The following is a 25,528-nucleotide window of genomic DNA, read 5'->3' as shown; positions in this document are numbered from 1 at the left end:
TATCTTGTTTTCAGGAGAAGCCAGACTGCAAAGGCAGACAAGTACTTCCTTCCACAGGGTAAACACACATGGGTGGGAGCAGGGAGAAAAGTTTGCTCAACTAAAGTGGGAAATAAACAGACTGCAAGAGACAGTAATGAGGGCAAAGCATCTTCGCTTTTCTGAGCAGCCTATACTTCTTGAAGTTCTCTATCTAGTCATCTCTATTTGCAACCAAATTGCTCATATACCTACAGAAAAAAAAGTAAGAGTTTTCTACTGCACCATATATTGAAACCATCTGATTAATTCCATCTCCTTATATACTATTACTGCACCTCAAGTTTAATTGTGTCAGCTTCCAACCAGCACAATCTCAGGGGGAGAAAGAAGGCAGAGATACTTAAACTAATGAGGAAATTCCCATAACTGAAGTGAACCCAGGAGAAAAAGAACCTGCTGAAAGGAATATTTTGATTAAGGGAAATAAGATACAAACCATATAACAAAAGATTAGACAACAGCAGTGCAGAGAAGACACCAGGTTTGGCTCACTGCATCTAGCAAAACCAATTAGTGATTTCCACAGCAGTCATTAAATTTCATTAAATTAATTCCATACACACACTCCCCCACTGACTGCTTGCACACCAGCATTATTTGAAGTTTGTAACTAACTCAAAACACAATTAGGAAATCTCCTAATGATTCCCCATGTGACACAGTGGGATACTCTCCACTCATCTCCAGTCTCTCCACTGATGCAGTGACTGCCAGCAGTCAGTCTCAAAGGGAGATGGAACAGCTGAAGGAGGAGGACGTGGACAGACTGCCTCTTTCACTGCATGTAAGACAATGTAAAAGCACTTTTCAAAAGGAAGTTGGATTGTTCTGATCTGTAGACATCCAAACATTGCTATGAATGCTAACTTTGGAGTATGGGAATTCTTTCAAAGAGAACTTGAAAAATTATGTAGGTCCCAGTGAGCTGTCAAGAGTTTAATAAAGTATTTTTCATCTTAAAAAAATAAAACAACAAAATTTTTCCTCATGCATCAAGTCAATATACACTTTAAACAAAGGGTCCTCCTTACCCTTTTTCTAGAACACAATGCAGCAGTGGCCATATACGAGCAAGCAAAGGCACAATCTTGCACCAGGCAACAGGGAAAATGATGGCTCTTTAAAGTGAGGCACCAAGTGAAAAACATTCCCAGTGAAGACCTATGTTAAAAATCTCTGTGGATCCAATATCCTAATAATGACAACATATGTACAAGCCTTGGGGGCTTGGTTTAAAACAAGAGTAGTTGCTATTATAGTATCACCTGCTGCAAAGACTTGCAAATTAATGCATGCTCCTCTCCTCCAGAATACCTGTTTTAAAACCTGTGTTTTAAGCTGCCCAGCAGCTAACCTGCTCCAAAACACCACGGGAGGATAAGTTTGGATTTGAAATGTAATATTCATGTCTTTCACCCTTGTTTGTTTTTTTCCCCCACACCTTGTTGATAAGGAACAATGACATCTTGCAATTAACCTCACAAAGCTAACTCTTGTAACCATTTCTTAAGGTTTTTTGAAAGACAGCTCTTAAAGAAGAGGTAAACATAGGCATGGACAAGGTAAAATCACACTGAAGGAGACGTTAAAAATCAGTAAGAGAGACACAGCAGTGCTACATCACTCATGAACAGAGCTTCAAGCAGAAGGGAGAGTTAGCAAACAGCTTCAATAGACACTAGAAGGAAAGGAAAGGAAAGGCTCTTGGTTCATAGGTCTTTGATGATTATGTTCTGAGACTTTGCAGCAATAAGTGAGGTAGGAACACTTGCACTTCTGTCAGCTTGATGGCTCTATGTATATTATAAACAAAGCTGAATTTCTTAATCCATGGACAAACTCCATTCTGCATCCTTTATATTTATATAGCAATACAGTCAAGACTCACCTCAAACTGTCTTGTAAGTAACTACACTGTTTTACTTAAGTACAAAAAAAGATGGTAGGAAGGCTGATTACCCCTTTGGAAAATGTAATGAAGTGTCTTAATTAGAGCAGACATAACCAGGACTGTCAATCGGAAAACCAGGTAAGGCTCAGTAGGGACACTAAACCTTTCCTCCTCCTCCATTTCAGCATGTTAACTGTAACTGGCTAATTAAGAAGCCCTTTTCTTTGCCTAAACCTAGGGCAGAACCAAAAGCTAGACTTAGAAGCCAAATTTTCTCTGTTCCCCCAAAGACAGAAACCCAACAAAATCACTGTATGTTTTTTACGTACTGATTTGTCACCCACCAATCAGGACCATTGGCCGGTTTTTCATCCGGGAAATGTTAAACATGCCTAGAAATAAAATAAGGAACACATAAGAATCCCAGCTTTCTAGGTTTTAAGTCATGCATCTGGTTTACATGTTCAGTTTTCTGCTCTTCAGAGTGCAACCTGCATACTAGGAAAAACAAAGCTCAGTAAAGACCAAGGGAACCAGAGGAAGGAGAATCCAGCACGGTATAATTTAAAACTGTTATCTGCCTGAGTCTCCAGGCATCCAGCTGCTGTGGGTCTAACACACGAAAGAACTCTTTCCAAGAAAGCTTGCCTTAATATGAATTACAGCCTGCCTACTACAGAATTCAATCTATTTGAGACTATCATGTCTGTAACAGCATTTCTCTGCTCTAGTTCCATTGAGAAGCTGTTAATAAGTGTTCCTGTTCAAAGAAGGTCAATCACAGAAAGCCCCAGGGACAATAATGAGATTAACACAAACTGAGAGAGGATAATGTCAGGTAAATGCTGATGATGGTAAAATGACTTTAATAGACTCCTCCCCATCCACTCCCTCCTTTCCCAAACCAGAATTCATAAATAAACGGTCTACAAATAAAGGAACTAATTCCTCCCCTTTCCTTACGTTTATAAGGCACTATTTTATCTGGATCAGACCCATGTCCTTTGGAAGTCAGTCTACACTTAGATTTAAAAGCTACCTTTGAATTTGTTTCACACATTAGGAGAAAAGGGAAAAACCTACTGCTATTAATCTGTCAGAATCTGCAAGAAAACAAAAGGGCCAAAGCATATTTTTAGTGTACAGGGGACTAATCCATGATTATAAAACCAGTCCATGTACAAAAGGTTAGCATTCCCAGCTGGAGCCAGATTACAAAAATTCAGGTTCAGATGTTAATGTTTATAATAATATAAATTCAGAAAAGACAAATGTAGCCTGAGAATGTGACATCATGGACCTTGAGTCACAACCTTATGCAGAGCACTAGATGAGTACGCAAAAAGTCCTGAATGGTGGCAAAGAGATTTGTCACTTCTAGAAACATGTTAATGCAGTACTTAGATCAACAGCTCAATTTAGTCCTTCTTTTACAGTAAACTAATAAAAAAAAAAGGGATCCAACACAACTCACAACTACTTAGCTTTGCACTTTGCTGTTGCTGTTATGAGCAGTGGTATTCGCATATATTTGAGAGCAGAAGTCAGTCCAGAAGTCATTCAGACAGTTTAGATTCTAACTCTCATGGAAGGTTACAAGTACCAGGACAGTGTTTTCCCTATCACTGCTGTTACTTCTCAACAATGTATAAAAAACATACCAGCATGCTGTTTCTTTTTTCTGCCCACTGCTGCTCCGATAATTTGAATTAACTCCTCCTCTGAAGCACCCGACCGTAGGTGATCCCTCAAGGACACTTCTGAATTCCCAAAAAGGCACACCTGCAGCCAACCCGGGGAAGCAGAGGAGGAGAAATGAGAAAGAATAAAATAAATTACTTTTACAAGTATTTTGTACTAACCCCAGAGTGAAGAGCTTTGAAGAGTCATACCCTGTTGAAGGGAACATTTATGGAGATTGTTTTCTTTATCTCTCATGTACACGCAGACAGCCTGGGATGTTTATGCAGCCCAGGCTCATTGGACCTTCAGGCTGCCTCGGTCATCCGATGTTAGGCAGCAGCACAGCTGTTGTCAATATCAGGTGACAATGCATAAGTGCCAATTTTTAATTGAAAACTTTAATTTTCCCCCAGAAACTGCCAGTTTCAACGTGGCAGGAAATGGTTATCCCTCCTTGTTCTACAGCCATTGAGCAAATGTACAGGCTGCTCTTGAAGGAAAAGAGCTACAAGTTGTTTGGGAAACAAGACAAGATCCTTGTGGAATGCAAAAGCCAAGCCCTCACAGCTGCTTGGACCCTTTTTTAATGAGAAATCATCTGCTTGTCACATGTTTAAGATGATTTTGAATCAAAGATTAGAATAAATGTTTATATTTACTGGCCTTGCAACCATGTTTTACAACTGAAGTTAACTATGTTAGGAAAACAGAGAAACCAAAAAAAAAGGTGACGTAACATCTCCCTAACAGCCTGACAAGATGGAACAAGAATTCATACAGAATAAATAAACAGGAGCCAGCTGGTAATAATTATGCATCTTTACATCCCAGCTACTTTTAGGGCACGAATTTCAACACTATTTTCCCTGCATGAACTGGAAAAGAATCCTGCTTCACTACCAACCTTTAGGTTCCCATCTGCTGTTATCCTCAGCCGATTGCAGGAGCCACAGAAGTGCTCAGACATGGAGGTGATAAAGCTGATTTGTCCCTGGAAATGTGGCACCTTGTAACTCTACAGAAACACAGAAGAGAAAAAAAAAAGAGTCAAATAGAGACTCCTAGCTTTTATAGATCCACTTGCCTAAAGACCAGAAAATCTTTTTTAACATAGATTTTCTTCAACCCTAAGATCCTATCAAAGAAAAAATAAAAGTCAGTTTTTTCAGGTGTCCCACTTTATTCTGCCCCGTTCCTAGAAATCTCATACTTGTTAAATGCTTGCTCTTGTAGTAATCAACTAACAGGTGATGCCTCTAGGAGCATGAGCTAGAAATTCCCCATTTGGCACTTTACACTCTAAAACAATAGTTTTTTCACTGAGCAACTCTTCCATCAGGATTGTTAATGTGCAGACATGGACTGACAAAAGTTTCAAAAGCTGCAAATACAGGATACAGGCCTGGCATTCTTTATCTTTGACTAAAAATACATCTAGAAAACACATTGTATTTATAAAGGTACAGACTATGACTAGGACTTCATAAGATCAAGTCTCCTGCAGGCAGCTTGATCAAAACCTACTAGTTACCACACTGAGTATTTATTACTTTGGTTGTCAAATATCAATGCTGAACTTGGAATAATTTGGGGATTTGGGGCAGGGAAGGAATAAGGGCATGTTTCACACATTCTCTGTCCAACCCCACCTTGGCTGTGCTGGAAGTCTCACAGGGTAATTTCTCCAATTCCGGCCATCGCTGTTTAATTGTATCAAGCATTTCTTTGTAGCTCACCATCTTCTTGAAGTTCCATTTATTGCCTAGAATTAACAAAACCAGCCTAACCTTAGACTGTGGATTTTATTTTCTTAATTAGCAGAGAACCACCTTCACATTCTCTGTAAGTGTCACTTAAGGTGACAATGAGGTGTCCCAGCCCCAACGAGTCCTTCTACACCTTATGGAGGGAAGAAGCTAACCTGAAAAAAGGTTCAGGCAATTCCTAATTCCCTTGAAGAGCTTACCAAAACTTCCAGAGACAAACCTATGGGGTGAACATCTACCAGCCAGCTCACCTGTGTCCAAGGAGAATCTCAAAGCAGCAGTACTTACCATCAAAGGGCATGTATTCTATGAACCGCACGTCAAGGGGCAGATCCTTTGTGAAACCCACAAAGTCCAGCACTTCATCCTCATTGAAGCCTCGCATCACCACACAGTTCACCTGCAGGTAAAGCACACACCTGAAATCAGTGAACAGAGTGTGACCTGCACCCCCAGCTGCACAAGGAGATGACATGAATTCTGCTCATTACTTGTTGATGAGATCTTCAAGTTTTTCTCCAGTTTTACTAAAAATTATTCACGGGGTGGGGTGGGAGGTGAGATGGAATATAATAAATTCCTCATCAGGTGATTGGTATGTATGGTAAAACAAAACAGTTTCAGAGTAAATAACACTGGCTTTACCTTAACAGGATGGTAGCCAAGTTCAGTGGCTTTGTGGATTCCTTCCATTACCTTGTGAAAGCCTAAGATACAAAAAGAGTGAAAAATAATTTTTATTGTTTCAAAGCAGAATGCAAAAGGTGGTTATTTAGTACAAGACAAAGGGATGACAAAAATCAATCTGATTCAGTAGACAGGGCTGCAAGTAAGAACATCTGCAAAAAAAGACTTTAATTATACCCCCCCCCACAACCCTCAAAGACTACCAAGTTACTATACTCAAGTCATTGAGATCAATATTTAACTGATATTTGAGTAATCAACAATACTGGTATGATTTTTTTATATCTTTAGATATCCACATATTATTAGCATAAGATTCTGCACTCCCCTGTAAGACAGCTTTCCTTGTGTTACATTCTTCTTAAAGGGAGTGGAAAGAATTTATGAACTGCCTCCAGATGCACTGAAGAAGGAATAATAAATTAATGTTTATTTTATAGTAATGGCTTGTGTCTTTTCTACAATCACAGAATTTCTCTGTTCTGAGTCAGACAGCAATGTTGCTAAGTGAATTTTAAAAGCATTTTTTTAAAGTAAATTTGGGTTGCAATGGGTTTAGGAACAACAAAAAGCCCCTTGATTCCCTGTTCAACCTTGGCTTCAGATGTAATTGGCTTCCCAAAGCTATTGACTATCCATTAGTCAGAAGATCAGAGGCAGCATTTTTCAGGATCATCATTTTTATGACTAAACACAGGAAATTAGTGAACAAAATGTGGCAGGGATTAGAGCATTTAGGAAAGCAATTCAATTGGCCTTTGACCCTTGAAAACAAAGATAAAAAACTACAGTAACTTCAAGGAATGAAGTACCCAGTTTCATCCTACCATTTGTTGTGGCCTACACCTGCCAGCTGCTCTCAAACAGAAATATATAGTTAATTTAGGGCAAGTGTCTTTGCCTGTACATGTATCTCCTAAAGCTGAAAGAAACTAACAATGCAGTTTTAGAATTTTAAGGTCACTTAAGAAAGCCTCTTAACGATCTCATTCAAACCCCCTCTTCTGTCTACTTTCTTTAAAGTTAAGACTTTTCATCAGGACCTCCATTCCATATTTTGTGTATTATTCCCTCCCTGCCACACCCAGCAGCTGGCAGAGAACAGAAGTGAGAAGAATGAGACAGCAAACTGCCGAGCTCTGGGCACACATTTCTGGTGAGTGGGATGCTCAGCTGCTCGTCCCATGTTTGTGAATGCCTCTTCTACCCTGGCAGGTTCTAGACTAAGTTTCATTCCTATTCTGCACATGAAACTCAGGTATGAGAGACCAAACAGCGTATGAGACTGAGCTCCTTCTTCCAAAGCTGTCATCTTCAACAGCAAATGCTTTATATGTGCTAATAAAAGGGCAGTATGTCTCAGAAGTTTTGATGACAATCCCCATGCTGCTCCTAGTGCCATGTTTTTTCTACACAGGTCCATCACCCTCCCTTTCTTATCTATGATCTACTGGAAACTCAGATTCTCTAGTGAACAGGTCATAGCTTCATTACTCTGTAGGTGCTTTAGCAGATACAAGCAGTAACTCAGTAGTATTCTGTGCATATGTAATATGGGATGCATGAGTAAAAAAGAAAACTAAAGAGACAAAAAATTCACTTCACTGCTCTCTGGCTAGTAAAGGCATCATAAAGCATGGATATAGGAAAGCAGAAGATACAATTATTTAATAAACCAGTTCTAATCCTAATCCTGGCTGCAAAAAGTGGTGAAGAGCAATGTTACTTCACACAGTGAAATAACTCTTGCAAACAACTGTTTGCAGTTATGGCCTGTCACCCTTCTCAATCACCACCTACTTGTGCATGTGCCCAGGAAGTTTCCAGCACCTGTGGTAGATCTCATTCCAATTAAGCAAGATTGCAGGCAGATTATGGCAACAGAGATAACGATATATTGCTGTAAACACAAGCCAGAGCCATAAATGGGATCAAAAATCTCTGCTACTGCTCAGAAAATCTAATATGTAACCACAGGATTATAGAAAGGATAAATTCAACGTAACTAAAAAGGCCAGGAAGAAACCACTTCTCCTCTTTTACCCAATGAAAAATTTCAATACTTTCATCATATTTAATTTCTACTGAAGTCAGAACTTTAGCCAGCTTTATAGTATAGAGAACCTTAGAGCCACCCAGAAAAATCCTATATGGAACAAAACATCCCATCAGTTAATCCTTACAGGAAAAAAGGCTTCAGGCCTACATTTAACAATACAATACAGCAGTACCTCACTTTCCTTGTATGAAACACATACAAAAAAAAGGACAGGCCATGAAACAGGTTAGACTGGCTACCTGCATGAAAGCATTCTTCATTTGTTCATCCCTTAGAATGTGGTAGATTGGAAAAGGTAGAAATATTACAGTACTCTAAAATGCTTTCACACGTCAGTGAAATCTCTGATGATTTCACAGTCATTCTGTCTATCCCAACCATCTGCAAGTAGGAGCAGATGTGATGCAGGGCACCTGCAACAAAGATACACATTTTCTGCATCTTCTTAAAACCCTACATCAACTTTCCAGCAAAAGAGAGAAATTATTCCAAGTTTCTCAAGTTCATGGTAAGCTCCATAATCAGATGCCACCTTTACTTTCCAGAGAAGTTATCAGCCAAGACCAGGGATCCCTCTCACCTTAACAGAGCTAAATCTTGTTGCCTCTGGAACTGCCATAGGAGACAGGGTAACTCAGTAGGGCAGGCACTCTATTCTCTGCTCACTCCATACCTGGAAATCTCCTATTAAATAAAAACCCTCAAAAAAAAAAAAAAAAAAAAAAAAAAAAAAAAAAAAAAAAAAGGCATTTTACATAATTTTAGCCCTTAACCTTAACAAAAGAAAAAAAAGGGAAAAAAAACCCCAAAGCGATAGAACTCAATGTTACTTGTTACTATTTTTACTTCATCTCTGCTTGGAAAATATACCTATGATTTAGAGACTTTTTCTCCTTTTAAAAAATATTCAGTAACAGAAATTTCCCTGTTCATTGTCCATGCTGTTCATTTGAGCAATTTTTCTCTTTGTTGGTAAAAGACCTTTTTCTCTTTAAAGGCGGAAGAGAACATTTATATAAATAAAAATTACCTTCATCCCCTAATAACTTTTAGTTTAATTTATAAGGCAGCACATTCCTATCAGCTTCTAATCAGATATGAAGATCTCTGGCCTTTAATTCAGGAAGCTGGAGGCTCAGGTTTGCCCCTTCAGTGGCAAAAGAAGGGCTTGCTCCTAATGCATGTCACAAACCATGTAATACTCAAACACAGGGAGCAGAAGGAAAGAGCACAGTCAACACCTGCTTGTGATTAGTTACTCCTGGATACCACTCTGGGAGCCAACTGTGCCATGACACAACCAGATCAATGGAACAGCCTACACTGGAAGGATAATGCTCCAGCCAGCTTTATGACAGGAACTGATTTCTGCACCATGACACAGAAACATGAAGTAGTGCTCCCACAGACTGTTGACAAGGACACCTTCCTGCACCTGCCAGCAGAACTTCAGTTTGCTAGCAGTGATTCAAATGCTGACTTTACTTCCCACAGCATTCCAGATTTCTACAATCCTTTCCCTACATGTACCTGAGGCTGTTGCACCATCTGGTGGCTACTTAGAGGTTTTGTCAGAATTAGAAGTTCACACACTGCTGAAGTTACAGTGCTGGACAGGAAGAGAATGATACGATATCAAATCAGTTTTAGTTTGGAAGGAAGACCAACCATGAAGCTGAGCTCCATCAGCTTTAGGATTCATTTAAATCAGAATCTGTAAGACTGGGCATATCCAAGTGTTTCTCAAATTTTACTTGCAATTACTTGCTCAGTAGGAGAGAAGTTACAAAGCCAACAGACCTCCTCAGATTGCCTCAGGCATGGTTTATGTTTATTCCTATTAAAAAGAAGTGGATACAGAACATCACTAACCACAAGTGAGACCACTGCTAGCACACCCCAAATATAACTTCCAGAAACTGCCACTTTTCATGACATGAAGTTCAGTTCTTGTGGCATCTTTGTCCCCATGTGGTATAGCAGAAACATCTGGGTTTTTTGAACAGTATAAAAGAGCAGCACACAAGACCAACATAAGATTTGGAGAGTCCTCTTGAGAGGTATGACTAACCAATTATAGACTATATGACTAACCACATGACTAACTGTGGTAAATTGAACATCTTCCACTTCACCAGCTCCAACGAAAAAGGCTCTACCTGCTAAGCATTACAGAAAGGAGGAAAAACAGTCACTATTGAATAATCTAGTATAGACTATTTTTCCTACCCTCAGAAGGATAGCAATTCACTTCCCCCCCAAAGTAACTAACTGTGAAAGATACAGTAAGCAATTCAGGACATTCCTGCAAGCATTAACACAGTTGCCTTAGAAGACAAGTTTGTACCTTTCCTTCGGACAATGAACTCAAATTTAGCTGGCACCAAAGTATCCAGGCTAATGTTAATGGCATTCAGTCCTGCTTCTTTCAGCCGGGGCAGCAGTCTGGTTAAGTTGATCCCATTGGTTGTGACAGCAATGGTCTTCAGCCCTTCCAGTTTGTACAGTTCACCTAGGAAAGAAAAGTAAAAAGAACACTTTAAAAAGTAGTTAAACTAAAAGGTTTAAAGATTTGTGAAACAAAGAAAAAACCAAAAGATTTGTGAAACAAAGAAAAATGTATCACTCTATGTGTGAAGAATATGTGGACACTTAGTGCTTCGGCCTTCTTCCAGTTGTATTGGTTTAAGAGACCAATTTTAGCACATATCCATGTCAAAAGATATGAGAGAACAGTTTATTGCAAGCGAAACTGGTGGTAAAGTTTTGTTATATTAAAATGCACACTAGTTATGTTTCTAATTTCTTAAATACCTACTTTATTGTTGAAAGACAGCCCCTGATTTTGTGTACTTTCTTTTCCTCATCCACCTTTGCAAACTGAATTTTATGTTCTGCAATAATAATAAGCAGCAAGCCATCCCTTTCACAACTGACACCTGATCTGTTTATTGGGCAACTTCTATCCTACAATGCTTTACCAAAATCCAGCTCTAACCCAGAGGTAGCTGCCAGCAGAAGTTTAAACTTATGAAAGAAATACCACATGCAGTCCTAACTAAACAGAAAAAGGTCAACATACTAGACTATTACAGAGAATCCAAGGCAACAACATCCAAAGGGACCAAACATTTGTACTTGACAACTGAAATATTTCCATTACCAGTGGTAGCCTGGCCGACTGGAGAGGGCTTACGCAAGACACTAAAAATGGCTAACAAAAGAAAACAGCATAAGAAACAGCTAATATCATGAGATTAAGATTTACAAAAGAAATGCCTCCTCATAAGCCAAATGCAGAAATCCTCAGCATACCAGATCTCCAGAGATCAAGCTTTCAAACCTCCAGTTATCAGTACAATAACAAACAAGAAAAAAACCCTCATAAACAACTCGCAGAAGCAGAGCCACAGCAAAATAGTTTACTTTGGTTTTTCCTCCCTCCCTCCCTCCCTCCCTCATAACCTCCACCCTAAATATTTAAGAAATATTTGAAGAACCCTTACTCTTGAGACAGCTGTAATTACAGCACAAATATTTCATAGTCCCTTCGTACCTCACTATTTTACTTCTATTTATTCAAGTTGATAACGGCCTTATTTCTGCTTTATCTCATTGCCTAGCTCTTTTTAAAATATTCACCCTAAGCCAAGTCCAGAACACTGGAATGGGTCAAGCTAGGTCACAGCAAAGATGCTGAAGTTTACAGCAGCAGCATTTTGGAACATGATTAGGAGCTCCATAAAGACATGAGGTTGTAGGGAAAGAGTAATCTTTACTAAGAGAGATTTTTTTCCTGACCTTCAGCTCTCAAAGTTCTCCCAAATGACCAAGAATAATCTCTTCCTAGAGGGTAAGTGCTAGTGGCTCAATTTTGCCAAAGATTATTGAACACTAGCTATCACTAGAAGCCTAATCTTTGTGAGAGTAAGGGATACATGCTACAGCCAGAGAATAGTTTGGGAACATGATTACTTTTATTTATAGCCTCAGAACACACATAATGCTCAACCTCAGAATGACTGGGAAAAAAAGTCTAGGTGCCATACAGGTTTCATTGCTAGAAATGTAAATTATACATTTACAAATACATAAAATATTATAAATAAATATTTATTATAAATAAAGAAAATATACAAAATAAATGCTTAAAGGCATTGAATAAAACTAATGTCATTCTGCAGCCTAAAATGGAAAAAAAATTAAGAAGCAGCACTAGTTGATTAGATCACCACAGGCAGCAGCTGATGTCCATGCATCTTCTTCCTCATCAGACAGGGTGAGATACAGGATAAGGCACTGGAAATACACTAATACATGGAATCAACTGTAGTAACAAGCTGGACAGTAGACAACTGTGAGAAGTTAGAGATGGAGGCTTAACACCAACAGCAATAAGTTAAAAAGGACCAGTGAGAACACTCTACCAGGTGTAACCTTCACAGGGTCTTGGCTTCTTGGCTTGTTGACCTCTAAAATTAAAAGGGATTAAAGAGACTTCATAACTCTGTAACTCTCTTTGTACCTGTATTAAACCTGTTTGCTGACCTTTGGTCACTGCCTTATCACCAATCAGCACAAGCAAAGGCAACTGACAAAAACTAGGAAGTAGAAAAGGAAACAGAACAGATGCTGTAAGTCCATAGCATGAAGTGAAAACTTTTATGTCAAGCTTGAGCCATGAAATAAACCAATTGACATTTATGTTTTCCTTTAGGATATGGAGCCTCTTCTTAAATAGACAATTTTCTTACATATTCTCCTCTAATAATTTCCTTAACTGCACTTGTCCCAATTGACTCCAGAAAAGGTGTGCATGCTTCCTAGCACATGAACTAAGTCTATCCTAAACCGCTTCACTCTTGAAATGGGTATAAAAAGTTGCTATGAAAAGGTATCCAATATTCCATCCTCCACCCCATTGAAAATGATTTCATCAGTGCAGATGCGTACTCCTCAGACTACTAATAACAAATAGCTCTCAGAGAGTTTATATCCGATGCTTATTTGAACTTTGAGTATCTCAGAGGGGATGGATTCTATATTCCCCTATCAGCTGCTTCAGAAAAGTCTCAAGCATATGTTTTCAGCAGTCCCCAGGACATAATTTAGCTTTCAGCAAGTGTTAGATGCTGACTCACAGTTTATGTATGTGCATCTTTTAAAAGATTTTAAATAAAGAACTGTAGCAGGTCTCTGAATAGCATGGTCTCCTACAGTAGCTTCAAATTGCATCTGTTCATTGAAACAACTAAAAAACTTGAATTTGTGTATTGAAAAATTTGGAAACAGAAATCCAGCATTAACATTTTTGAGCTTTACTCACAAGAGCAAGGGTATTTCACAGATCATTTATAGTTTGGAGAAATACTTGCTGAAAGTAAACCTAACTTAAACCCCAACCCAATTCAGCATGAGAGATATTGTAGGCAGCTTCTCCAAAACCATCTAGAAAACCAGACTGACTCTATCCAAGACCAAACCAGTACATTATGCTAAGATGGCTTCAATAAAGACACTTTACTCAAATTTTGCAGAAGACACTTTTGGGCTTTATTTTCCCTCAATGAGTTTTCCCATAGTTATTACATTGATATATTTTCTTTTGAGTCTCATCTAGATCCTGGACTGGGGCACCATAGAGTAACACCAAAGTCTGAGAAAACAGAGTGTTTGTGGACCTAACTCAACAATTTTCAATAGCCTTAAAAAACCAGCCAGACTAATACAAATCCACAACAGAATGAACTAATACAACATGACAAACATCTTGACATCCCTTACCTTCACCCCAAGAGCACTACTGTTATCCACTAAAATGATCACTATGAATCTGTCAAAGTTCAGCTGTGAACAGGAACACAGGCGGAATAATGAAAATCCAGTGGTTCAAAAATATCCATTTCTTCCTTTGAGGCACAAAAATAAACCTTTGAGAATTCTATCATTGGAGTAAACCAAAACAAAAAGATGTCTATCCTTCCATTACCAATACTTCTCGATTGCAGCAACACAATAATGATTTTGCAGTGACCTGACTACTCTACTTAGACTATCAACATCATAAGAGCTGTGTTAAGTCATCAGCTACCACTGATAAATAAAAAAGCTACCTACAATACGCTAGAAAAGAAAGCTTTGCACTGAACTGATGACATGGTTGGTTTCAACTCGTTTCCATGCCAATATTATGTGCTGAACTGCAAAGCTTTATTGTATTTTAAACTGCAACCTAATTTATAAATCTAGTTCCCTTTTACAGGAGCCAATAATTATACCTATTATCATTGGAAAGAATCTATTATCTTGAAAGAAACATGTCTTTTGAATGTCATATAGCTTCCTCAGTACTAAAACCACCCCAAACCCATCATGCATGGGCAAAATGTTCTGGACAATGATATTTCAGAATTCTAAAAAGTTAGTGCAATTTCAGAATTCACAATCAAAGTTCAAAAAGACACACCCCAGCTCACTCCCATCATCCCTTTTCCAGCAATGAACAGGTCAGTTCTACAAACTACAACAGCTTTTCTGGTTCCTTTAGAAGGTCATCTTCTTTGGAAAAGGTCTTCCATTAAATCCCAAACAAAACTGACCAGAGGCAGTGAACATTTTCTGCATAAAAGCTCACTGCATTGGTAGGCATTTTTTTCTTCTTTCTAGACCCTCTTCTTCCACATAAGAAGAAGGTCTTGAAAGAAGACCTTTTCTTATCTTCAGTACTTAGAAGAGTGTATGCCCAGAAATAGACAAGTTCAGTTGTATATAATACACCAAAGTGCACCCACCTACACAGCCTTAATCTAATTCACTGCCACTACACAAATCTACCTCAAGATATGAGACTTTGGACAGAGCAAAAAGCACCTGACCCAAGAAAAAAATCCAGGCAGTGTCATTTAACACAATATCAATCAAAGCAAACAGACTTCTAAAATTTACCCAGTAATTTACCCTCCATTGAAGTAACAGTCTTCATCAATAAGTTTAAAACCAGGTTTTTCCACCATTCCTTATTAAACACAAGCAAGTGACATCTGTTATCAATACAGAGAAACAAAACCACCAAAAAAACACACTCTTAAAAAATCAAAGAGAAAGCTTGTTTTGTCTGTAAGCACATATCACTTGTTCCTCCTCACTGAGGACCTGATCATATAAGTTCCTAATTTTTCACCATCAGGCTGCATTATTGCAAGCTACTGTAGTAGATGTTGAATATAAAAACAATGCTAAGCTTAGATGGTATAATACAAAGACACGTAAGCTCCATCCAAGCAACAGAGCAGAACTGGAAATTTTCTGAAAGGCACCTTGCATTTCACAATGTTGGGAAAAAACACCACAGTAAATATGTAATTATTCTTCCAGTTGCCAGACTGTGTCAGTGGGTAGCTGTAAGAGCAATTTTTGCACCAACATATACCAAGTCACTCTGAAACACTCTGTACTGATCTGGGACTCACCCACAATATCCACCACATCAGGACGGATAAGTGGCTCTCCACCTGTCAGTCGGATCTTGTCCACACCTTCTTTCACAAACAGCCTGGCTAAGGTGATTATCTCCTGGGTAGTTAGGAGCTCTGATTTCGGAGTCAGCTGAACACCTTCCTCAGGCATACAGTACTGACCTGAAACAAAGGTTACAGAAATACATGAGGCAAAGAATAACCCGCAACAATTGATCTAATATTGATGGACAAAATGTACCAAGGCAGCTGTCTTTAATGGATGCCAAATGACACCAACTGTGCAAAAATTTTACAATCTTCTAACAATTTCCTGGTTTACTTAAGAGGAAAACCCTAGACTAATTTGATGTGCCTCAAAATTACAATGGATCCACTCTGAAGAACAAGATGACCTCACTTCTGTCTAAACTGCATTCAAGCAGAGACAGCAAGTTCAAGGCGTAAGCACTGGGACATATCACCAGACTTTGCAGATGTAATTGTGGGAATGCCTAGGTATGAGCTCTCTTGCTTTTGGAGACTTTGGACACACAGGCATCATTATCTAAACCACACTAAGTCGGATAAAAGATCTGTCACTTCCACCTGTCTCTGGTAGATCCCTAGGCTTGCTCCAGGTTTCCCACCCCACCAGTAGCTAAGATCCAATTAGTCTCTATCTGTCATTTTTTGTTACTTTGTGAAGACAAGAAACAGCACAGGGCCAATACAGCAATAATACCCTAACCCAAACCTTGGCTTTTGTACAATATGTGCAGGAGTTTTGTGCAAGGAAAGAGCAGACACTTACATCTGAGGTTGCACTTCTCAGTCAACGAAATGCGCAAGTAATTGTGCTGCCGCCCAAAGCTGTCCATCAAAAAAGCAGAGAATGGAGCAGCATGTTCTAGCACAAAGCGTTCTCTTCCTGAGCTTTGTAATTCCTGCAACAGAAACAAGCAAGTGTTAAATATTTTAACAGTTACCCTGTCAACCTGCTGTATAAATATCAACTTTGAACCCAACTGATAATTATTATTCCATTCTTCCCCACATAGACAGCTGCCCAAAAAAAAACACTGTCAAAAGTGGGCATTTATTAAATTTCACACCCTACCATAATCCATTTCTACAATTTTCCCTGTCTTTGCCACAGGAGCTTCAGGCTTTTTGTGCAGAATGGAAAGTGGTTTTGTTCAACTGCCTGTCTCTTCCCAGAATCAATGATCCAGGATCACCAATGCTCACTACAGCCCTTGGGTAAATGAAATTATAGAGAAGAGGCCCTTCCTGCACTTCAGCACAAGAGAATCTGAAGGTGATGAAACACTGCATCTCTGCCTGTGTTCCTACCATATCCCATGTGCAATATTAACATGTTTTTAACAGCAAAACTGAATTATTGCTATATACAATTAAGTTTCATGACACCTGTCTTGATTTTCAACAAAGGCTTCCTGCCTAAAACCATGTAACAGAATACCTCCAAAAGGCTTGTCTCAGTTAAGAGATTACATATAATGCAGGGCATGGTGGAACTGGAAGAGAAGTGTGTGATTCTGAACACCTGTTCAAACTGAATAAAAAATATCAGAATTAAAACAATTCCTTTATTAACTGTCATGAAGTGAATATTACAAGTGATTTCTACTTAAAAATTTGGGGGTTTTTTTTAGGCACAATGTAATACATTCTAGAGCAGCATGATTTTTAGGAAGTATGAGTATTTGCCCTCTAGAATGAGAGAGTAAGAAGGATAAGGAGCTCCTGGAGCAAGACCAGATGAGGCCACAAAGCTGCTCAGATGGCTGCAGCTTCTCTCCTAAGAAAACAAGCTGCGAGAACTGGATCTGTTCAGCCTGAGGAGGAGATGGCTTTGGGGAGACATTATCACTTTCCAGTACCTAAAGGAGACTACAGGAGAGCTGGAGAGGGACTTTACAAGGGTCTGTAGTGATAGGACAAAGGGGAATGGTTTTAAACTGAAAAAGACTAGATTTAGATATTAGAAAGAAATTCTTCACTGTGAGGGTGGTGAGGCACTGAAACAGGCTTCCCAGAGAAGTTGTGGATGCCCATCCCTGGAAGTCTTGGATGGGCTTTGAGCAAGCTGGTCTAGTGCAAGGCACCCCATAGGAGAGGGCTAAAACTAGATGATCTTAAAGGCCCCTTCCAACCCAAACCATTCTAGGCTTTTATGGCCACATTAGGTAACAAATATCCCAAATAGTAGCTGCAAACAAATACAATTCGGTTTATACCAAGTAACTCCAAAATATCAGTACCGTCAATGCCAGAAAGGTTAATTACAGCAAGGTCTAAATGCAGGGAGTCTTACTGCCTTTAGCCCATGACTTTCCAATTACAATGTTGCAGCTCTCTTTTTCTGCACCTGTAAAGCACAGCTGAAACCACTCTGCTACTTTCAGATAATATTTTGGTACCTTAAGTGAAACTTACAGTAACTGAAAAAACTCTTATCACAGTACTGCAGAAAAACAAGAGTTTACCAACATACTTTTATCAGCTGGTGGATACTTGCTTCAGGCACTATATACAAACATCCAAAACCAACTCTGCTAAGTATTTTCATGTACTACATCAGAGTTAAATTAACATTTTATAGGAGGTCAATTTGGTAAGTCATGAATGAGGCCAGCTGCCTAGCATCACTATATAAACCAGAGAAAACAAAATAATTAAGGGAACCACCTTCACTGGATCCTCGTTAGTTAACCACATACAGACATTTAACAGTCAGTGAATTTCATATCAAGTGAAAAGGCACATGTCAGTGAATTTCACATCTAGTGAAGAAAACGCACATACAAAACCATTTCCTGTATACATGGTGTTCACAAAGTTCGTGCTGGTGTGCATGTGTGAATCAGCGGCAGCACTGTGCCTCAAGTTAAAATTGTGCTCGTTAGTCTCAATAGGCTGCAGCAGGCAAAGGATTAAATAAAGTTTTGACATTAATTTAAGATCCAGAATTAGGAACCAAACAAAATGACACATTAGTGGGTATTTAAACTGCTTATCTAAGCTAAAGTCATGACTCGCATTCAGTGAAAAACAGACATGAACTCTCCAGACATACCAAAATCAGAATGTATGGGATGATGCCAAGGCACCGGGCAGGAACACACACAGCCACAGCCATCAGCTTCCTGGCTCTGGTTATCACTAGTGACCAAAGGAGCTAGTCCTGCACAGGATTTCCCTACAGCCCTTGCAAGAAATCTAGAAATGGCCAGCTAAAATGGTGAACCACCCAGGTATGCCTCCTCAAAACATTTTATTGTGAAAACATTTGTAAGAAACATTTTTGTGTGAGTTGAAGCCATAGAGGAGACCCTCAGTGATCAAATCAGCCAGACAGCAAAGGTTATCTGGGGAGAGACCCAACTTAAGCCACCAGCAGCAGGAGCAGCAATTTTGTTTCCAGCTGTGCTAACACCAGGCTCCTGTTAAACTTACAAGCAGGAGTAGTCATTCTTGGCAGCACAATCTTTTCCCTAACCTTTAAACAATCCACTATACATGATCCAAAAAGCTTTGTGGTAAGATAAGAAGACCTTACTCTAAGAACATCCATAGCAGTGAGGAGCTAGAGGAGACAAGAAAGATACAAAGTGGCTGTTTCAAAGCCCAGAAAACATCTGTTTACCCCTGATAAAACTGCAGTAGTAGTTTCCAAGAAATTGCTTTTCTGCCGGAAGAAAGCAATGCCTTTCAGTTTCAGGGGCCGCAACAGCAGAGTCATATGGGGTGCAAGGCCAGCCCTGCCAAGACTTGGCCTTGCCTTCCTGGCAGCATCCCAAGTGTAGCTAGAAACCACTCTGCAGCCACACCCACTGCTCACACACTTCACCTCCCCTTCCTGCAGCATTCTGAACAAGTCATCGGGTTTTTAAACTCCCTGGGAAAATGCTCCAGCCTAGGGGTGTGTGGGTAGCGGCAGAGCTCTGCACAGCTTTAGGTTACCAAAAATTCCTAAGTTGGGAATCCTTTGTTTTGATAGAAATGCTGGCTCTGTTCCACTTATTGAAAGTAAGTGTTTCTCCAAATACAAGCCAGGTTAACTCAAAGAGCCCAGGTAAATATCCAGACTTCATTTCTTCATCTTCCTCAGTCAGAAAACTCAACCCTGAACAGACTAAATCCAAGGATATTTTAAATCAGCCAAACTCAGAAAAAACACAACACGAAAAAGTGTTTTTTTTCTTGAAGATTATGCTGCTTTCTGGCCTGGCTGGATATCTGATGTTCTCCTTCTAATATTTTGGAAAGGTATTCACATTTGAGAGGGAAAGCACTCCCAAGTTTATTAAAATTATCTGAGCCACTCTTGTGGGAGCCTTCCTCTCCTGTTTCTTTCCCACCAATGCTTTTTTGCATCTTTTTCAGGATTGGGCTTCCTTACCACTCCACTTGAAGACAGAATAGAACAAACCTCCCACCTCCCACTTTTAGAGTGTGCATTACAGGCAGGGAAAGAAGAGAAAAGTTGTTCTCCCTGGAAGAAAGGCAGGGGCAAATGAGGGGCACTTTAATGCTTTTGTGCAATGAAAGACAAAATTGCATACTTTCAAAGACAGTAAAATGCTTAAAATAATTTCCTGTTTTCAGGAAAGAGCCCCCACTGGAGCGGGACACAGGAGACCAGATCTCTTGCTGGTCTGTCATCCATCTGCATGGCTGCTATAGGTAAGGTAGCTAAAGTAAGAGGAATAACACTGCCCTTCATCAATTCCTCTGAAGTGAACTCTAAAGAAGCAGCATTAAAAGAACAGGCACTCAGCAAAGATTGGTCTCAAGAAACTTAAAAGTTTCTATTGGAAATAAGTAACTCTTGCTGCAATGTTTTAGTACGGGGGAAAGAAAAATGTTTTACACAGCTACTAGAACTTATTTCCATCATTTTCTTGTTGTGTATAGTACTGGGTTTGTCTAGGAGGGAAGAATGACAGGAGATGGAATTTTTAAGCTGTTCAGTTTCTGACCAATTAGATTTCAGCACAGAGGAATTAGGAGATACCCATAAGCCATAATATCTGATATCCATCAGCCTGAACTCCAGCAGAGGTGGAGCCTGTACTACCAAAACTGCTACTGCACCCAGCCCCAGCTCATATTTTTATCAATACCACAGAAAAGGCCAGTTATCAAAGATGAGAACTCAGCTGCCTTCCTGGTAACTCAGGACAAGGATGAAGCATTCACTCTGGTTGCTGCGCAAGTAGGATTCTCCAAAGGGGAAGAATACATTGAGGTTGAACCTTGTCACTTGCAGCCTTTGAGAGACCTATTGGAACAGGAAGAAAGCAAAAGCCTGCTACAGTTCCCAGGCAACAGGAAAAAGGTTATTCAGTTTCCTGGAGTAGGAAAAGGTAGATGGGTGCAGGTATTTTAACATATCAATGCCCAATTAGATAACTTTTTCACTCAAAAGGGATGTCTGTAACCCACAAGTCCCCACTCTCCTCTCTCCATAGTTGACAGGAGACACTTCTGCACATGGGAGGTGTATGCCCAGTCACACAGTACCCTTTATCTGATCCATGAACAAATCACGTTCATTCTCTGGGCTGTCAATCACATGCTCTATACTAGTACTGAAAGAATGAGTTTAGATGACTGCACCTAGCAGCTATATTTTGACAAGCTGTCAACCCTTCAGACCTGACAAGTCACCTGTGATTTCCAGGAGAACTATTTTAACAATGCAGCAAAATTGGAAGCTGTCAGCAGAGGTATCAATAACTACCAGGAACACCACAAACTGACAGATGCTAGAAAGGCTCAGTTAAACACAAGGGGGCAGACAACAGAATTCTTACCTACTAATCAAGCTGAAGATCAAGTACTATCCTTGCTCTACTCTTCCACCTTCACTTCATCCCCAGTGATATTTGTGCACTCTAAAGCTTGCAAAGATTTCTGCATAGACCTCAGGGACTACCACAACCTGCATACCCATGACACTGTTAGTGCTGCTCCTGTACCCACTGGCTCTTCAAGCTCCTGCAATCCCGTTGGGTTTGTGCACAGCACTGCTGTCCCAGCACAGCACCTAACACTGCTGCAGAGTCACAGACACAGCTCAGCAAGAGCTCTGCTCTTCCCTGCCTCACCTTTAGCATCTTAGTCTGCAGGCAAGTGGTGACATAATGTCCTTGCTTCAACCTGGAAATCAGACAACCACAGAGGCTGAAATGGGTCTAAGTAGGCCAAGTGCCAGAATGAGGTCTGAGCTGAGAAGTCCAAGACAAATGTTTTTGTGAGGGCTCAGCAGCTGCTGCCCAACAGCTGACCCCAAACAGCAGGCTCCACTTGCGGGTACTGGCACGGAGAGCACTGCCCAGGGACTGCCACTGGCTGCCCACAAAACAGAGCAACAGCACACAGAGCGTTTCAGACACGACTGGCCGAGAATCAGGGCCATGTGAGGTCCTTCTGGCCAAGCTGGACTCTCCACTTTATCCCAGCACTGAAGGCTTCATTGCGGCCACAGAAATTTTCAGGTGGTGATGTCTGGATTACAGGCTCTACAAGAGCAGATGAAGAAAGATTAAGTGAAACTTTGTAGCAAGACCCTTACTGCGCAAGATACATCTAGAGCAGAATTAAAAAAAAACTATGCTGATTTCCAGTTCTGTAGTAGAAATAGGTCATCGTACCTGATCATTTTAGTTCAAGAATAGAATCTGGACATACATTATCATGGGTACAAGATGGCAGGATGGCATCAAACTTCATTAAGTGTGAACTAGTCAAGAAAAAATCCAAAGCAACACTTGCACACAACAGAACAACTGTGAAAAAGCTTTCAGAGTGTCTGTAGCTTCATGGCCTGTTCTAGTCTTAGAAAAAGGAACACACCTCCGAGACTGAAAACTGCATCTCAAAAACCAAGATTCAAACAAGTAAATTGCTCAATACACACCACTAGTACAACAGCTGTACTGACCCCACTGTTTGCAACCCAACCAAAAGACTTTGAATGGATGGCCTTGGACACAGCCTCCCAATTGTCTCCTGAACTGCCTGAGTTCTTCCTTCCGTAGCTGGAATGACCATTTTTAAAGGGGACTGAAATATAGTCTACTGCTCTCTTCTGCCCTTTGCAAACGCCTCCTCCCCAAAACCTCAGGAAACTAAACAGAACCCATGAATACTTGCAGCTCCAGCACAGGAAACAGTCAAGCAGTATTCACAACTGTTTTGAATGTTTGAATATTCTCTCATTTGAAAGCACATTTCACTGTCCCCTATGGCTGTAACGCTAATTACTTCTCTCTACAGATGAATCCCAGGAGAAACTGAGAACAGAAAGGAGCAATGAGTGTATTATCATTGTATAGTTGCTAAGTCTGCAGTGCCTTTGCTTTTTACATTAGCTCGCTTCTCAAGCCCTGCAGGACATGAGCCAGTGGCCTGGCACACTTCTAATATTTACTGTACCACAAATGTGTATCCCCCAGCCCATTCTTCCAGGTACCATGGCTTTTTGCCCCTAAGGGACTTTCAGATGGGTGTTGTAATCAAGCTCCCTCAAAACTATTCCTGAACTACCCAATGTAAAGAAAGTAGTGAAAAGTAATTCTGATCCGAATTTATAAAAATGTTTATGGTCTAGGAAAACAACCAAACAAAACAAATTCAATAACCTTTCTAGTTTTTGGAGTCAAGTAAGCATTCAATAAAGCAACCCTCGAATCCATTTGGTTTCCTGTAAATAAGTAAGTGGCAGTGAATGCATTCAATTCTGGCGACACAGAGTCTGTCACTAGTAGCTTTAGCTTATTTTCTGTTTGTTGAAGCCAGCCATGCAATTGCAAGTAACTCAATAAATCATGTTCCAGCTGGGACTGCTCTGCGTGCCATGTCCTGTTTCTGCTAGACAGTTACTGAACCTAGCCTTTCCGTGTAGCTTTTTCTTCTCAAAAACAAGAGATACCAAGAGACCGAATCCACCCGAGGGACCAAAAGTTAAACCGGGAGAAGCCGTATCAGGGCAACTCCTGAGGTGACTTCACGCCAGTACCAGCACAAACAGGTTCAGCGCGAAGTTCGCATGACCATGGGAACACAACCACCGAAAGCTGCCAAACCACTCGGGTTTTGACCCAAGCTGATCAAAGAGTGTTGTGTAATCTCTCCTTTGGCTGGGCAGGAGCACAGGACCGGCTCGGTCCATCAGACGGGTCCCACATACTGCCAGAGTAAGGGTGACATTTCAACAAACGAAGCATACACAGCATTATGTATTACTACACGTTCTGTTGACTCTTCCCTCCCCCCTATACACAATCAGGTCATGTTCACCGCACAACCACCGGTCGGTCCGGGATACCTTGCAAAATTCTATGGACAGGTTGCATTTCCCGGGAACGGGCCGCCAGCCTCCGCCCGCGGTGCCCAAGACCCCTGCCCACCCCGCCGGGCACTGCCACGGTCACCAGAGCGCCCCTCCACGAAACACATCTTCCCAGGGACGAGGCACCGGCCCACCACCCAAACTCCCAAACGTGATCTCCGGTGGCACGGCACGGCACGGCACGGCTCGGCGCGGCTCGGCGCGGCACGGCTCGGCAAAGCTCACCTCCCCCGCGCCCCCCGCCCGCACCGCGGCCCCGCCGGACCCCGGGCCCGCCTCACCTGCGCGGCGCCCGAGGCGGCCCTGGCGCGCGCCCCGCTGCTGCTGCAGGCGCGGCGCGAGGCCGCCCCGCGCGCCCCCCGCAGGAACCGCCCCCACCGCGCCGCCGCCGCCGCCGCCGCCATGCGGCTCCACTGCCCCAGCGCGCGGGGGGCGCCGCCGCCAGCCCCGCCGTCACGCGGGGAGGGCGGGCGGGGGGAGACAGCCAATCGGAGCGGCGGCCGGCGGCCGGTGCCGTGCTGCACGCCGGGAGTTGTAGTTCGCTCTCCTAAGGCGAGCTGGCCAAGGGAAGGGGGGAGGTTTCCCGCAAGGTCCCTCGGCACCGCTGTGTACGCCCGGGGCAGCGGTACTGGGCAATTCACAGAATATCCCAAGTTGAAAGCGACCCACAAGGACCATAGAGTCTAATTGTTAGCCCTACATAGGATCACGCCCAATAGTCACCCCATGTGCCCAAGAGTATTGCCTCTAGAATGCAGACAGGCTTGGTGCCATGACCACCTCCCTGGCGAGCCTGTTCCAGGGCCCAACCACCCTGGAAGAACCTTTTCCTAATATCCAGCCTAAACCTCCCCTGACACAGTTTAATGCCATTCCCTCAAGGTCTGTCACTGGTCACTGGAGAAGGGATCAGCGTCTGCCCGGCTTCCCTGCCTCCCCTCTCGGGGAAGGTGATGAGGTCTCCCCTCAGTGTCCTCCAGGCTGATTGGACCAAGTGGCCTCAGCCACTTGTCATATGGTTTCCCGTCAAAGGCCTGTCACCATCTGTGGCAGTTTCACTTCCCCAAATTCCTCCAGGAATGCAAAACTAGGACACCATCTCTGTTGGTGACCCAAGTCCCATGTCCCTCAGCAGCAAGGGCAAAACCTGCGCTGTCAGCCTTTGCTCTCTGCCTTTCCCCACCCTCACCTCAGCCCTCCAATAGCCAGGTGTGGAGCCTGAGCTCTGACTGCTGGCTGCCATCAAGGGAAACGCACGCATTGAAGGGCATGCATGTGAGACAGGTATCCCAGCAAGGCTGCCAGAGGACGGAAATAATGAATGTCATTAGTTCCACACATCTGTGGTGGAAACAACTCCTCTAGTCAGCACCAGTCTCAAGTGAAATCTGTACAACCTTGTCAGAAGATAGGCACAGTGACTAAATGAAACATAATGGATCTTACGGAGCCTAAGAAAGCAATATTTCAGTTTTCCTGCCTTATGTAGTTTTTCCCATGCTCTCAGTGCTTCACAGACAAGGGGCTCATGATGAAAAGTCCAGTACTCTGATGTCCATC

General features: G+C 41.5%; 1 protein-coding gene across 7 annotated transcripts in view; it reads right to left on the bottom strand.

Moving 5' to 3' along the window:
- The window catches only part of MOCS1 (molybdenum cofactor synthesis 1), a 29,952-nt gene extending 5,585 nt beyond the window's left edge, over positions 1–24,367 (bottom strand). The window contains exons 1-10 of one of the 7 annotated variants that reach the window (XM_059469048.1): positions 24,250–24,367; positions 16,397–16,529; positions 15,598–15,765; positions 10,476–10,640; positions 6,028–6,089; positions 5,671–5,782; positions 5,266–5,378; positions 4,521–4,631; positions 3,595–3,715; positions 2,263–2,325 (exon numbers count right to left, since the gene is read on the bottom strand). In XM_059469048.1, coding sequence (XP_059325031.1) covers positions 2,270–2,325; positions 3,595–3,715; positions 4,521–4,631; positions 5,266–5,378; positions 5,671–5,782; positions 6,028–6,089; positions 10,476–10,640; positions 15,598–15,765; positions 16,397–16,463 — 975 coding nt within the window. In that variant the 5' untranslated portion in view covers positions 16,464–16,529; positions 24,250–24,367 and the 3' untranslated portion in view covers positions 2,263–2,269. Of the gene's footprint in view, positions 1–2,262; positions 2,326–3,594; positions 3,716–4,520; positions 4,632–5,265; positions 5,379–5,670; positions 5,783–6,027; positions 6,090–8,708; positions 8,829–10,475; positions 10,641–15,597; positions 15,766–16,396; positions 16,530–20,735; positions 21,671–23,944; positions 23,983–24,249 lie in introns of those variants that run through there. The other 6 variants (XM_059469041.1, XM_059469044.1, XM_059469046.1 and 3 more) reach the window with 6 other exon arrangements.
- Between the last annotated feature and the right edge of the window lie 1,161 nt (positions 24,368–25,528).

The sequence above is a fragment of the Ammospiza nelsoni genome, chromosome 3 (assembly GCF_027579445.1).
Source record: "Ammospiza nelsoni isolate bAmmNel1 chromosome 3, bAmmNel1.pri, whole genome shotgun sequence".
Classification (NCBI taxonomy): domain Eukaryota; kingdom Metazoa; phylum Chordata; class Aves; order Passeriformes; family Passerellidae; genus Ammospiza; species Ammospiza nelsoni.
The sequence above is the reverse complement of the archived record's forward strand: the minus strand, read 5'-3'. Positions and strand labels throughout refer to the sequence as shown.